The following is a 16,741-nucleotide window of genomic DNA, read 5'->3' on the forward strand; positions in this document are numbered from 1 at the left end:
AAAAACCTTTAATTTAGTCACTGTGATTTTTAAAAACTATGCAATTAGTCCCTCCCGTTAAATTTTCAGTTAAATCACCGTTAATTTTAGTTAAAAAGACTAAAATACCCATTTTCTCTCCTTTCTCTTCCTCCTCTTCTTTTTCTTCTTCTTCTTCTTCTCCTTCCCGATCTCCTTCTTCTTCTTCTTCTCCTCTTCTTTTTCTTCTTCTTCTCCTTCCCGATCTCCTTCTTCCCGATAAGCATGGTGTAAATAAGCAAGGCCTTGTGCCGCTTCCAGGATGATTCGGTACCTCACTTCCCATTCCAAGCAACCTCCACTTCTTTCATGGAGGAGACTGCCTAGGCTTCCATTTGGCATATAATTGTACATAAGCAATCTTGTGTTTCAATTCCAACAGCAACCCAAGAATCTGACAATGTTCTTGTGTCGGATAGAACCTAGGGTTTTTACTTCAGTGGAGAAGGAATCCCGAACTCCCCTAATGTCTAACCTGTCATTTTGAGAGTCTTTCTCTGCAGCCATTGTTGTTGGCCACAGCCATTGTTGTTCTCCCAGGCAAAGAAGACTGTCAACTGTGTCAACTTACCAAGCTCTGCTGGAATTGTGCCTGATATCTCATTAGTATCAAGCTGCAGCTGTAATAGTTTTGTTGCATTTGAAAGAACTGGTGGAATCGAACCAGAGATATTATTGTTGCTAAGCATAAGCTCTTCGAGGTTTGAAAGGTTTCCAAAAGACTGAGGTATGGCTCCAGAGAAAAAATTTAAGGACAAATCAATAACTATCGAACTTTTACAGTTGCCAATCTCTCCTGGAATAGTTCCATGAAAATTGTTCTGCCATAGTAACATCTTCTCCAGCTTCTGAAGTTTGAAGAAGGTGAAGATGAAGGAGAGCTGTGAAGCCAAGAAATAAGAGTATCAACTTCATTATTTGTTGCAGAAGCAGCACAAGCTAATGCAAGAATAACGACGAACAGATGGTGGTAGTGAATAGCGAAGGAGCTCAGCATTGGACGAAGCTCGTAGATGTTGAAGAGTTGCCTCGACATCGGCATTGGCAATGGCTTCAAATCCCCAAACCTCTCTCTCTCTCTCTCTAAACTGATTCTTATCTTAAAACTCAACCCATCACAGCTTTCTCTGCAAATAAGCAAGAACAAGAGAGAGAAACCAACAAAAACAAGAAAGAGAGAGAAACCAACAAAAACAAGAAAGAGAGAGAAACCAACAAAAACAAGAAAGATTAAAGATTTTCAACCACTCCACCATCTTCACCTCGGGGTTCTGTTCTTGCTTCGTCTTTTTGGTCTTTGTTTATTTGAATAGATTCTTGGTAGAGTATTGGGTTGCAAAAGAAGAAGAAGACGAGATCGGGAAGGAGAAGAAGAAGAAGAGGCGGAAGAGGAGGTAGGAGAGAGAATGGTTATTTTAGTCTTTTTAACTAAAATTAACGGTGATTTAACTGAAAATCTAACGGGAGGGACTAATTGCATAGTTTTTAAAAATCACAGTGATTAAATTAAAGGTTTTTTAAAACAGAGTGACGAAATGTTATATTTCACTAAATCAGAGGGACTAAATTACAATTTACCCTAAAAGAAATTAAAGCATAAAAATTTAAAATTTAAAATGTACTTAAAAATATATAGTTTCCTACTTTTAATATTTAGGTATATAATTTTATGGAAATAAATTTAATTAAATTTTTATATTTTTTTTAGAGTTAAATAAGTTTAATTTATTTTTTTATTTAAATTTATATATTTTTATTAAAAACTAAATAAATATCGACATAATATAATATTTATTTTTTAATAATATTTTTTTAATTTAAAATAATAAAAAATTTAATATTTTAATCAATATAAAAATTTTAAAAAAAATACATGCACAATAGATCGATTATTTTCAAATATCTGATTCGACCGAATCCTAATAAAATGAATTTGAATAGTTATAATTGGATTTAGGACTGGTCAAATTTAAAACGTAATATCTATTGCGGGTTGAAATGGAGTTCGAGTTTTATATGTATAGGTATTCACGGTATGAATCTATTTATATAAATAATTAATTTAATATAAAAAATATATTTTATAATAATATTTATAATTTTTTTATATATTTTTATTTAAAAATTTAAATTTAAATATTTTTTAAAAATATTAAATTTTTAAATGAAAATTATTAATGAAAATATTTTTATATAAATTATTAATTAAAATATATAAAACTAATGGTTCGGATTTTATTCAAAATAATCAGATTTAGAATAAATTCGAATAATTTAAATTAATTTTTAATCAGATTTGAAACGGGTTCGGATATTGTTAATATAAATAGGATTCGATTTTCCATTTCAAAAAAAATAGAATTCAATTTTGGATAGTTTAATTTTCGCGGTATCATACTCATTTACATCCTATCAATGCTAGGTTAAGATGGGAAATGAAATTAAATTCAAAACAATATTTCTTCTTCCTTTTTATCTTCATTGTTCTCACATTCAAGCATTTCTACATATAATTGGTTTGCAATGCTTAGAAATGTATGGTTTTTGAAAGTTTTTATATGTTGTCTTTTTATGCTTCAATTTGCTATGATTTGTTTCCATTATGTTTAGAAAACTTCTTTGACAAACCAATCCACATGAATCATATTGCAGTTTCAAAATTTTTTACGTAAATTCGGTTCATCATAAATCTAAAAGATATAATTTTACATTATATATATAAATTTTACATTTAATAAATTATCAATTTATAAGAGTTAAAAAAAAAGAAAATAGAGAAAGGTAAATTTCACTTATTTACATTTTGATTTTACAGTGAATCGGATGAATATAAAAATTTTTCATGAATTTGCTTAGAAGAAAGAGAAATCAATGTAATTTAATAATTTGAAAATTACTTTTAAAATTGTAAAATTTCAAGTTCTCCTAATTAAAATCAAGTAAATGAAAAAAATAATGAAATCATGAACATAAATAAGGTTGAATTGGGGTTTGCTGTTATAAATTTTTCATACATTTTTGCAGGTACCACTTGTGCAATAGTCCTCACCCGTGCCATATTTGTTGAAGGATGCAAATCTGTGGCAGCTGGAATGAATGCCATGGACCTAAGACGTGGGATTTCAATGGCAGTTGATGCTGTTATAACAAACTTGAAGAGCAGAGCCAGTTCAGAAATGTGAGAGATTGACTTGTTAAACATGAAAGCAAAATTGATATGGATTGATGTTCAAATAATATTTAGTAAATTTGAAGTATTGCGTATTTTTTATTATTGAATTTAACTAAACATGCTACTACTGTGACCTTTCCAAAAAGGTGGGAACCATATCAGCAAATGGAGAAAGGGAGATAGGTGAGTTAATAGCCAAGGCAATGGAGAAAGTTGGCAAAGAGGGTGTCATTACCATCTCTGTAAGACATATTTGAGATTATCCCATATAGTGCTTTTACTATTAGGAATATCTGTTCCTTATTTGTGGATGGTGGACCTTTGCTGCACATTTGTATTTGTTGTTTGGCTTCTGCATCTTCATTTCAATTACCAGATGTTGCCTGGGCATTCTGTTTTAGTTCGAAACATGTTTTTTTTATTTCATTCCTATCAACATGCTTACATTATTTCTCACAAAACCATTTAAGGATGGGAAAACATTGTACAATGAATTAGAGGTCGTTGAAGGAATAAAGCTGGGCAGAGGCTACATATCTCCTTATTTTATCACCAATGAAGCAGCACTTCTGATTATGATAAGGAAAAGTTGCAAGAGCGACTTGCTAAGCTTTCTGGTGGTGTTAAGCTTGTTTCTAAATTTTCGTTTCCTCGTAGATTGGTGGGGCTAGTAAGCTTAAGTTGGTGAGAAGAAAGACAGAGTTACTAATGCTCTTAATGCCACCAAGGCTGCTGTGGAGGAAGGCATTGTACCTGGTAGGGCTAACTTCAATTACTTTTTCTCTCTTTCTAGGGACATGGAATCATAAATGATGACCTTTCATATGTGTAGGTGGTGGTGTTGCACTTCTTTATGCTTCTAAAGAGCTGGATAAGTTGCAAACTGCAAATTTTGATCAGAAGATTGGCGTCCAGATTATTCAGAATGCTCTCAAGGTTTCAACCCTTTGTTCTAGTCAAAATACATGGGCTTCAATTTTTTAGTTTTTATCCTTTTTGGAATTTATCTAACTAAAATAAGTAGCAAACATAGATGGTCGATCACATAACAGCTCCATCTATTCTTTGGGGTGCCAAAAAGAATTCAGCCGGAGAATTTAATGCATTGAAGTGACTAGTCTATTCATTCATTTTCTTTGTAGAGCTTGTATTTGCTTTAAATTTACTTCTTATTAGAGAATATGACATGTTCTCTCTCTCTCTCTCACACACACACAGAGCATGAGGCAATGTGCTTAATTTACAGCAAGTCTACTTCAGTGGACTTATTTCAATAATATGTTCTGAACATGTTAAGCTTATGTGTGTCTGCAGATGCCTGTATACACAATTGCTTCCAATGCAGGAGTAGAGGGGGCAGTTGTTGTTGGCAAGCTTTTGGAGCAGGACAATCCTGACCTTGGATACCATGCAGCCAAAGGTTTTCGCCATTTTCTTGTCTAAAAATGGCAAAAGCTAAGAAGTAGCATGGTTTCTTTTATTTTAATTTTGCTACTTTTTTTCTTTTCTCTGCTATCAGGTGAATATGTTGATATGGTGAAGTCAGGAAACATTGATCCATTGGAAGTCATTAGAACAGCCTTGCTAGATGCTGCAAGGTAAATACAAAGAAATCCTACAAAAATATTCTAGTGTATGATTTTGTTTGTATTTACTCTAAGCTCCAGCCAGATCTACTGGCTAATTAAATTTTGGGTAGCAGGTGAAGAAAAAGCAAGAGGGTTTTTTCTTTAAAAAAAATGAATTGAGAGAATTGAATGGGGACAGGAGACAGTGAGCTTGTATCTGGTGAGGCAATGTTCTGTTGAACTTCTTCTCATACAAAATGCAAATATAAAACTTGTTGGAAGGGTGATGGTGTTTCATCATAATTTTTAACCGTTGAATTTATTTTCATATTATAAATTATTATAAAATTTATATGAGATCAATACAACTTATATTTTTAAAACGTTTTCAATTGGGAAATAAAATTATATATTTTATTATTTTATTTAATTATAAAATATATATATATAATAGAAGTTGTATTATAAAATCCAACCTATTTTAAATTATGTAATGATTATTATATAAAATCATAAACTATTTATTTAAATTTATTTATTTTACTTATCACCTTATTAACTATTGCTCAATATTACAACCGTCGCCACCACATGGCCACTGTCACTATCTGATAGCTATCGCACCATTTAAGGACTGCCAACAATATTGTTATTTTTATAGCGTAATTGAGATTTTCATCATTATTATTATTATTATTATTATTATTATTATTATTATTATTATTATTATTATTATTGTCATACCATTTACCCATTGCAACATTAAAATTCGAGATATAAACGGGTAGGGTATCCGCGAAAATTAAACTATCTAAACTCGAACCCGATTTATAATAGTAATATCCGAATTCGTTTCGAATTTGATTAAAAATTAATTTAAATTATTCGAATCCGTCCCAAACCCAATTATTATTATCCGAATAAAATTCGAATCCGTTTAGTCTTATATATTTTAATTAATAATTTATATAAAAAATATTTTTCATTAATAATTTTTATTTAAAAAATTTAATATTTTTAAAAAATATTTAAATTTAAATTTTAAATAAAAATATATAAAAAATTTTTATAAATATTATTGTAAAATATATTTTTTATATTAAATTAATTATTTATACAAACGAGTTTAGATAGTGGGTACCTGTATATAAAACTCGAATCCAATTCAAACCCGCAATGGGTATTATTTTTCAAACTCGAATCCATCACAAACCTGATTATAACTACCCAAATCCGTTCTATTAGGGTTCGGTCGAATCGGGTACCCAAAAATATCCGATCCGTTGCCATTCCTAATTAAAACTATTATCGTTATCATTCAATCATTAGTTATTAATGACCGCTGAATTTCACCATTCCGATACAAAGTTGGATCCATGATATAGCTCTAGTTCAAGATTCATGAAGTCTCTTAAATGGACCAGTTCAGGCCATTCAACCTTAAAATCAGACCTTCCTTGGACCTCAGTCTTTTCACCCCAACTCGATCAAGAGGCCTAGCAAGAGAGGGGATAAACAGCCCCTTCACCTAATAGATATGTTTATTCGTGTGTCATGGTGAAAATTAAATGGCCATTCAGCATGCAGCAGACATCCTCTTACACTTTTGTATGTATGTATCCGTATGACAGAGACAGGTGGCCCAGTAACAACAAAATCGTTGGATGTCATTAGCATATAAAAAAAGAAGCACCATTCTCTCGGACCAAATTTACACAACCATTGTAAATCTTATTTTCTCTAAATCTCAGAACATCAACTATATTATTCAATCATTATTCAATCATTAGTTATTACACCTAATTCAAAGAGATATAAATTAAAATAAAAAAAATTAAATTAAAATAACTCAATAAATTAAATTAGTCGAAGGAACAAATTAAATTATAAAATTAACAAATAAAAATCTCAGAAATTAATTGAGCACCGATGTCGTCAACACCACCATTATAACTCTTATGATTTCTTTTAACATCTCGATATAAATAACTAAACAGAAGTATACATGAACACTAAAATAGCAAATAAAATAGCAAATAAAGAAGCGACCAAATACCAAATATCAAACTCGAAAAGAAGGAGAAAATAAGATCAAAATCAAAGCAGTTTAACATACAACCAATTGAAGTAGACTTTTGAAACAAAGCAGGAGCACCAATCATTCAAGCAACTGCACAAAGAAGAGGATATTGCTGAGCGGAGATTGCCGGACACAATAGCAATAGCAGAGTCCTAAAATTTCAATGTTATTAAAAGCAGATCCTTCTTGGAGTCAAATGAAAACTCTTGAAGCAAACTAATTTTAGCAAGCAAATCCTCACTAAAGAAGACCAAAACCGGCAAAACAAAATAAATACAGAGTAAACAGAATCAAACCACTTACAATCAGCGAGAGAAACTAGCGATAAAGCCCCCAAAATAAAATATACAACTATAAATCTCTCCGCCGTCTTTGAAAGAAAATAATACTAAAATGCAACTATCAAGTATAAAGAAACTCAGCAAACTCAAATAAAAGCGAAAACTCTTAACGAATACAGGCCCAAACTATTCACCGACAGTTTTATCCCTGCTTGCCCTTCGCGTTTCCTTTCTTTCTTTTTTTTTTTTTTAATACAAAGCAAATAGTCGGTTAATTAATTTCGAATTTTTTAATAAAAAAATAATAATAGTTTGAAGGAGCTCATGTGGAGATGAGCCCACCTGGCAAAAAGTAATATATAAAAAAAATAAATATTGATGAGGAAGATGAGTGGAGCCGCAGAGCGGTCCGCAAGAACTGTGGATTCACCGGTCAACATGGCACGATACACCGTTGCCACGTCTGCACGCTCTTATATTGGAGTAGTGAAATTCAGCTATCATCACGTACCATAAATTAGAAAAATAATATTCTTATTTTTATTAAAATATGCCTATTATAAATCTCAATAATATATATGATGACGAGTTTGGCAAATATTAAATAATTTACTGTACAATTTTAATTATTTTGTGTAAATTTTAATATGAATATTTAATTTGCTATTATATAAGGTTCATCTTTTTTTTTTCTAAAATAATATCCATCTTTTATTAGATGTAACTTTTTAACTTTTAATAAATGGAACGTTCATAAAATGTGTAAGAATTTTTTTTAAAAAAAGTTCTTAATCAAATATTTAAGTATTAAAAATAGTTAATAGGTAATAAATATTTAAAAATCTATATGAATTTGTATAGTGAATTGCCGAGTTAAGTCTTGAACTTTTATATTTGGTGTGTTAGGAAGGTTTGAATTAGTTTTTTTAGATTGGTTTATTAAGTTCTTCTTGGTTTTTTTTTTTTTTTTATAGTATGAGATTGCTTTTAAAAAAATTATAATTATAATTATAATAAGTAAAAATAATTTAATTTAATTATTAACACTATACTTAATTTTGCAATCATGGATTTAACTGTATCAAAATTAAACTAAAAAGTCCTCAATTCAACTCTCTCAATCCTCTAATCCTATCTAAGAAAGCACTATACTTGATTTTTCAGGACCAACCATGGCCATACATCAGTTGTTAGCCCCACCTTTTATTTTTAATGGTCTCCACAAAAAAAAAAATAAATAAATAAAGATGTAAATAGCTTTTGTTCTTTTTTATTACAGATTCTGTGCTTTTTGAAAGGGACTTTTCTAGATCTGTATGTATTGTTTTTGAGTTTTTCTGGATTCTTTGATATTAGTTCAGGGATATTCTAAATCTAATTTTTTAGCAGAAGGAGGTTACTCCTAAGGGTGTTAAGTGTTGGCTGAGGTTCTTCCCTCATTGGCCACCCCTATGGCTATAAGAGACTGAGAGGTCTTGGGCTCTGCCTCCTCCTCCACGATTCTCACCCTGTTGTCTTTGTTGTTGGGTTGTATCTATGGTTACTTTGCAGATTTCAAGCAGCTGGGTTTCTTAAAGAATTGCTTATGGTCTTCGTGTCTTCATTTTTTGAGATGTTCTCGAAGCCACTGCTGCTTCTGCTGCCATAGATCGCAAGCTCCTTCCTTGTCGAATCTCCTTTGTACACACCATTTCCAACCCCTTAGTCATCTGAAGATCGTGTTCTTTGTTGAGTTTCTATGTTAATTTGCAACATGCATGCCTCTAAGCCTACTCAGAGACTTGGACGCTTCCCGACGACTCTTCATCTTCGGCCAATAGGATTTCCGGGTGTCCTTGCGGCGCCCCTTATTGCTAGCAACCGGGTCTTCTTGCTCAGATCAAGTATCCATTTTCTCTAAGGTTGTTAGGGGTTGGATCGGGTTCTTTTATTGGGTTGGTTTATAAGAGCTTTTTTTAAAAAGATTCTGGGCATTTCTACTTTTCTACTTTTGGGCAACTCTTGTAACCCTCTTAATGGACTTTTATCTTGTGACAACAAAAAAAAATTCAACAAGGAATCTATTATTAATGTCTGAAATCTATGAATAGGTCTAGGATTAAATGGAGTTTGGTAAGCTTACTCTCTATTTTTCTCCTCCTTCCCTTTTATTTCCGATCCCTTTTCTCTTTTTTGGGCTTGCTCTCTCTGTCCTAGTACCCGCCCATTATATTCATGTGAGTAGCCTTTACGTGTGTATGTACTCTAATTTTACTCTATTTGATTTCCTCCGCCACTATCTGACTATGATTCCTATTACTGCGAATTTTGTTTTTATACGAAAATAGATGTTTAGATGGATCTAATTGTCTCGAGCTCACTTGAGTCTCACCTGATTCCTATTATTGTGGGCTCTGGAGCAATTTCTTTTTATTTGCACTGCGATAGATCTGACCATTTAGAGGCCGGTAGTCAAGTTATAATTAGAAGGGTTGAATTTGAAATTTAGTTTTATTATTAATCGGTCGCCATCAACAGCGATACTATATATATATATATAACTTATAAGTAATTTTAAAAATAATTATCAAATTACTAGTTTTTAATTTCCTTTAAAATTTTACAATCAAACTGTCTATCAAATTTTTATGTCACATGGCATCTCTACCCGTATTGAGAGGAACTATAAGGTCCTCTCATTTAATTTATGAGAAGAATATCTCAAGTTTAAATGCTATAATCAAGGTCTTGGAATTGTCCTTCAAGGTTAGTTGGCCATGCAAGTTGATACTGAAAATTTATTTATTATTTTATTTGACTGTCACACTAATTTATTTTGAAGAATTTCACTGAGTAATTATACCGTACAACAACGGTTATATCACGTGCGTAATCCTACATTGTATAATTAGCTAATAAGCATTTGATAAATAGATATATATTTTAATAGATAAGTGTATTCTTAAAACATGGTAACTAGTTTTTTTTTTTTTTTTTTTTTTTTTTTTATAAAAGAATAACTATGTCTTTATTTTATTAGTTGCCATGTAAGCATCCTGCATGATATGGTATACCGGTTGCCAAGCTTGTTTAGATTTTAGCTTTCTTGTAGATTGGTGGGGCTAGTGAAGCTGAAGTTAGTGAGAAGGAGAGAGTTACTGATGCTCTGAATGCAAGGAAGCATTGTACCTGGTACGGCTAACTTCAATTACTTTTTTCTCTCTTTCTAAGGACATGGAATCATAAATGAGCATCTTTTATATGTGTAGGTGGTGTTGCTCTTCTTTATGCTTCTAAAGATCTTGACAAGTTGCAAGCTGCAAATTAATTTTGATCAGAAGATTGGCATCCACATCATTTAGAATGCAGCCAAGGGTTTTTGCCAATGGAAATGCTAATAAGTAGCATGATTTCTTTTATTTTAATGTTGGTACTCTCTCTCTCTTTTTTTTCTTTTCCTGGTATCAGGTGAATAGTTGATATGGTGAAGTCAGGAATCATTGATCCATTGAAAATCATCAGAACAGCCTTGGTAGATGCTGCTAGGTAAATACAAGAAATCCTACAAAATGATACAAACTAATTATTTTCAGGAACTTAATTTGTTCCATAAAGCAAGGACCATCTAATTATTACTGGTCATACGGTGTCTCCTCATTGATGACTACAACTGAGGCCATTGTGGCTGAACTTCCCAAGGATGAGAAGGAAGCCTGGGCAGCAATTGCGTGGGTTATTAAAACTCTTTCGGCCTTGACAGCTATGCTCTGGTTTGAACTTGGACAGAAATCTTTTGTTTTTTTAGTGAAGCACAAAGTTGAGTTACAACAAATATACAATTCATTTCATTTTCTCTGCAAATTGTAATTCTTACAAATTTTTTGTTTGCATTTATCTAAGCGCCAGCCAGATCTACTGGCTAATTAAATTTTGGGTAGCAGGTGAAGAAAAAGCAAGAGGATTTTTTTAAAAAAAAAAAAAATAATGATTGAGAGAATTGAATGGGGAACAGGAGACATTGAAGCTTGTATCTGGTGAGGCATCTGTGCAATGATTAACACCATATTCACTGACAGTTTGGCATTAAAAATAAGGTTATCTCATTTGCAAGTTGCAACATTATCTGTTGAGCAGCTTCTCTTACAAAATTCAAATATAAAGACCTGTTATTGGAAGGGTGATGGTGATGGTGATGGTGATATTGATACCTCTTTTTTTTTTTTTTTCTCCATCTCTGCTGACAAACAACTGCCCCCACTTTGCTATATTTTGATGCCTGCAGACACAGAGAATGCTTCTAGAATCCAAATACCAAGCCCCTCGTTGTATTCTTCCTAGGAGAACTGTTGAGAGTTTTGGCGTTTTCTTTTTCTACACCAATTATTCAATCATTTCATAGTTTTACCGTTGCAGGCAATTATGAGAGTAAAGAAAATCAAAGGAAAGGAAAAATTGACGGGAGGATCATTATTCAGTTTAAATTAAAATAATTAAATTAAATGAATAAATAGTTGTATTAAATCATTTATCCTGTCATCAGTTTTTCTTTCCTTCCTTCTCCATTCCTTTCCTTCCGTTGTATTTTCTTTTTCAAATCTTCACACTAAGTTTTGTATGTTCACAGATCACAGTGAACTTAACCTATTTTAGAATCTTGATTAAAAAGGCTTTAATTATTGTTAATCGTGTGGGCTACAATATTACTTCTTTTCATCATAATTCTTAACTGCTCAATATATTTTGATATTATAAAATTTATATCAGATCCATACAACTTATATTTCTAAAACATTTTCAATTGGGAAATAAAATTATATATTTTATTATTTTATTTAGTTATAAAAAATTATATAATAATAGAAGTTGTATTATAAAATCCAACGTATTTGAAATTATGTAATAATGATTATTATATATAAAATCATATTTATTTATTTATATTTATTTTTTTTACTCCATCATCATTAACAATCACTAATATCAAATATTTATTTTTTAAATTATTGGATGAAAAGAATATTATATAGTATTACCGAATATTTCAATATAAAAGAACCGAGTATTATGTAAATAATTTAATATGATAATATTATTTTTTATTTGATTAAATAGTCATTTTTAAAATTAATTAAAAATTATTAATAATTTTATTAATAAATAAATGTAATCAATTTATAATATTTTTTTAACTGCAAAAAAATTATATTGCAAAACTTTAACAAGCAATTAAGCATTTTACAATAGAAATGAATGACCGTTGTGTCTTTTTTATTCGGACTTTGGTTAAATTTTAGAAAAAGAGATAAATTTAAAATTTATTAGAGTCCATTAAGCAGGCCGATCCATCAATATCACATCCAATTCAGACTTAAAGTAAATTGGGCCATTTAAAGGCTTGGACCTGTTAAAAAGAAATTTATCTTACATGATGGGACGGGAAATAGGAGAGTCCATCATGTATATCGAAAGAGAATTAAATAGCCACCAAATAAAAATAAACAAATAAATACATCCATACATATAGTTTTGTGGGATAGAAATAGACTATATTTTAATAGAGTAATGATTATGAATCAGAATAATAAAAAAAAATCTTTTATATTAAACTTATATATACACTATAATTTTAGTGGATCTCAAATCATCAGTGATGATGACTCACAAATAGTCTAGTATAGAGGTAATCTATCCTTCAAACAAAATTTTGCAATGAGATCATCTACACAATAGGACAAACAAAGAATTCAGTAAAAAAATTTCGGTGAATTTATGAGTTAACATTAAAAAGCAAATACTCTGTCAATCAATTTCGAATTTATTGATAAAAAAATAATAATCGTTGGAAGGATGCTCATGTGGAGATGAGCCCACCTGGCAAAAAGTAATACATACAAAAATATACATTGATGCGGAAGATAAGAGAAGCCACAGAGCGTTCGCAAGAACTGTCGGTTCCCCGTCAATATGGCACGATACAACGTTGCCACGTCTGCACGTCTTTCCAAGCAAAGTTATGATGTGTGCTTTGCTCATTGGTTTACAATTGTTATTATTTTTTTAATAAATGGAAGCATTCTCTGATTCAATTTTACATGTTACCTACTAAGCTGCTTTTCTTATTTTAAGTACATTTAATAATAGGATATCAAATTAAAAAAATTATAAATATTAAATTAATTAGAATTTTAAAACTTATAATTATAAAATGTTCTTATTATTTAATTAAAATATGCCTATTATAAATCTCAATATTTTATAATTAAAATATGTCTATTATAAAATTTTATTAGAAGTTTAGCAAATATTAAATAATTCATTCTACGGTCTTAATTATTTTGTGTAAATTTTAATATCTGATGACCGCTGGATTTTTTCACCCCGGTCTAGAGTCAGGCCCACGACACCAGCCCATTATTTAGAGGCCCTCAAGTCTCATCACATGCATCAAGTCCGGTTCACTCAGTCTGGAGATCGAACTCCCATCAATCTCCTCAATCAGGCCAGCCTAGTCCTTTGAGTCCGATGAATAAAATTCTTTTTGGGTTCAGCTCATATCATATCTTACGGTCCGGCCCAGAATCAGGAAGAAGACCTACCCATCCTTCACTTGGGACCACCCGTACGCGTGTCCGGGAGAATCAGGGGCCGTTATGCATGGGGCAACGATCTGATTTCCTCGTACGACCATATCAACGTGACAGGAACAGGTAGTCCAATGACATACATTCTGTTATACGTCACTAGCAGACAAAAGAAAACATATAAAAGGTGAAATATTCTCCTCTAGGTCTAAACTTTTTCCAATTTTACAAAACCCATTATAAAACCCTATTTTCTTGATCTCAGATCATCAATTGGCGCCGTCTGTGGGAACGAAGGAGATCTTTTCATCGCCGGAGTTCCACTCTTACAATACCCATTGAGATCCACGATGGCTAACCACAACGAAAACAATCTTGTCAATACCCCTAATGACCTGAGCTCCGCTCATGAGGGACAACAGTTCTCTTTTTCCAGTCCTACAACACCAAACAATCAACCACCCATTCCTTTCAACCCCTCGCCAAGCTTGGCAGGGAATGCTTCCGCCACTACCTTGTCCAACCAGGACCTCCAAACCATCGCCCTCCAACTACAAAACGCCGCCCACTGGCTGGGGCAGATGATGCAGCAATGAGGCCTTAGCACTCCAGCAAACGTATTGCCAGTGGTAGAAGAGCTCCAGACCAATGAACCTCAACCTACTCTCAACCATCCCCAAATAGTTAGCCGCGAAACTAGAGAAAGGGAGAGAAGAGCTGGGGAAGAGGAAGAACCGAAGGCCAGGGTTCATGGAAGGAGAATGAGAGAGATGATTGAGAACGATGGGGCCGACAGTTATTCTGCCGAAACAATCAAGTGGACGAGAAGCGAAGCGGAAGAGGAGGAATACCGTCTGGAGAAGAAACCCAGGCAGGAAGATGAGAGTGTAGACCAAAAGCTGCAAAGGATGAGAGAACAGCTCTTGACCGAGCTGGGAACGAGGGATCAGAACGAGACTCTCCTGCCCACCTCCTCGCCCTTCTCAACGTGGGTACAGCAGGAGACCGTCCCGAAGAAATTTATGATGCCACCTATGGCTGCATACGACGGAGCGGGAAACCCTCGGGAGCATGTCTTGAACTACAAGACTTTCATGGAGCTGCAGACTTTGTCGGATACCTTGATGTGCAAGGTATTCCCCATGACACTCTCAGGGCCAGTGCGGGTGTACTTTAATAACCTTGAGGCCGGAAGTATCAGCAGCTTTGGGGATCTGGCCTCTCGCTTCATCAGCCGATTTATCGTCGGGGTGCCCGCAGAAACAAAGACCAGCTACCTGGAGACGATCAGGCAGAGGAGAGACGAATCGCTCAGGGAGTACATCGCTCGTTTCAACACGGAGGCCCTGCAGATTCCCGAGCTCGATGAGGGAAGGGCGATAGAAGCCGTGCAAAAGGGGACGACCTCAGCCGAATTCTTTGGCTCATTGAGCAGGAAGCCTCCGACCTCACTAGCTGAGCTGATGAAGCGGGCTGAAAAATACATTAGGCAAGATAACGTCTTAGTGACAAGCAGGTTCGCCAGAGGAGCGACAGATAAGGAGAAAGCACCGGAGGAAGGGAGGTCGAAGAAGCACGAGAAAAGGCACGGCAAAAAGCCTTGGCCTTCCAGACAACCCTGGGAGCGAAGGGACCAAAGACCTCTCCCCCCTCAGGTCTCAGAACAGAGGTCACTCCCTCCGTGGGTTCCAGAGAAACTGACCCCTCTCAATGCCTCTAAAGCCGAAGTGCTCATGGCCATCCAGGATAAGGAGTTCCTCCAATGGCCCAGGCCGATGAAAACGAAAGCAAACCAGCAAGACCCTGATAAATATTATCAGTACCATCGCACGCACGGCCACGACACCAATAACTGCTTTCAGTTGATTGTTGCGATCGAGAGGCTGATAAAGAGGGGACACCTCAAGAACTTTATAAAGAAACCGGAAGAGCAAAGGTCTCAGCCGAACCCAGCAGGGCAGACACTCAGGAGGATGGGAGCAGGGCCAGTGAATGACGGGTCCAGTGGAACCATCAACATGATCATCGGAGGAACAAAAGGTTGAACAAGCTGAAGAGGTACTTTCCTTAGAATATTTGTGAAAAGAAATTCTTGTACTATGAAAACATGAAATAACACCGTCTTATAATAATGCAATGATTATCTCTATTATTGTGAGTATTAACTCTCTCAAGAAAAGAAAAGAACAGAAGACCTCCTTGAGATAGAGAGACCTCCTGGAGGTAGAAGACCAGGATCCCGTCAGACCTCCTGGAGAAAAAACGGCCGGCGGGATCACCAAAATCTCCCCGGAGCAAAAACGGCCAGGATCCCGTAAGATCTCCTGGAGCAAAAACGGCCAGGATCCCGTCAGATCTCCTGGATCAAAAACGACCATGATCCCGTCAGATCTCCTGGAGCAAAAACAACCAGGATCTCCAAGATCTCCCCGGAGCAAAAATGGCCCGGATCCTTGAAACACAGCCCGTGTAAGGCTCGTCAAGAAAGCAAGAAATGGAGTATCATCTTCACAGTGAGGAAAATGAAATTCCGAACTCCTGACCCCATCACACAGATAACGCAAAAGTCTAAGCAAAGAACAAAAATCCGAGCTCCTTAATCCGCTGAATGGACGGACTAAAAAAAAAAAAAAAAAGCTGAACTCCCCACCTCAGCGGAGCATACAACCCAGGCCGCACCGACTGACAAAGGGTCACTTCCAGAGGGACCAGATATCCGAGCTCATAACCAGAACGAAATGTCAAATCGTCTAAAATAAAGTCGTGCAGTTACGAATAAAGTCTAGGGATTTACCCCCTCACCACTCATGTAATAAACGCTGAGGAGGTAAAGGGGCAACCCGAGGAGAAATCCAATGGCGTGAGCAGATGAGACCCCAGCTTTAGTTCCTGTCAAATCAGAACTAAAAGCAAAAAGGCCAGCCCTGCTCATCACCTTTAAAGGTACATGATCTAACTTATTATTAAACAAAGGCTATATGCCCGAGCTCATAGTAACGAAGTAATAAGAGAAAAATGAGGATGTCCTTACAAGAATCATAAAAACTTATAGGTCGAGAGTT

The 16,741-nt window shown here is 34.2% G+C and overlaps 1 protein-coding gene, 1 long non-coding RNA gene and 1 pseudogene across 2 annotated transcripts; 2 read left to right on the top strand and 1 right to left on the bottom strand.

Moving 5' to 3' along the window:
* Positions 1-488: 488 nt before the first annotated feature.
* LOC122721369 (LRR receptor-like serine/threonine-protein kinase RGI2) lies at positions 489-1,054 on the bottom strand. The gene is made up of 2 exons (XM_043948957.1): positions 800-1,054; positions 489-740 (listed from the first exon to the last, which is right to left on the bottom strand). The coding sequence occupies exons 1-2, from the start codon at positions 1,052-1,054 to the stop codon at positions 489-491; spliced, it is 507 nt and encodes a 168-aa protein (XP_043804892.1).
* Positions 1,055-2,860: 1,806 nt separating this feature from the next.
* LOC110628409 lies at positions 2,861-11,505 on the top strand (annotated as a pseudogene).
* On the top strand, positions 8,208-10,607 carry LOC122721325. The gene is made up of 2 exons (XR_006347885.1): positions 8,208-10,290; positions 10,368-10,607. It is a non-coding gene; the product is annotated as an uncharacterized LOC122721325 (long non-coding RNA).
* Positions 11,506-16,741: the final 5,236 nt, after the last annotated feature.

This window comes from Manihot esculenta, chromosome 12 (genome assembly GCF_001659605.2).
Source record: "Manihot esculenta cultivar AM560-2 chromosome 12, M.esculenta_v8, whole genome shotgun sequence".
NCBI classification, from domain to species: Eukaryota; Viridiplantae; Streptophyta; class Magnoliopsida; order Malpighiales; family Euphorbiaceae; genus Manihot; species Manihot esculenta.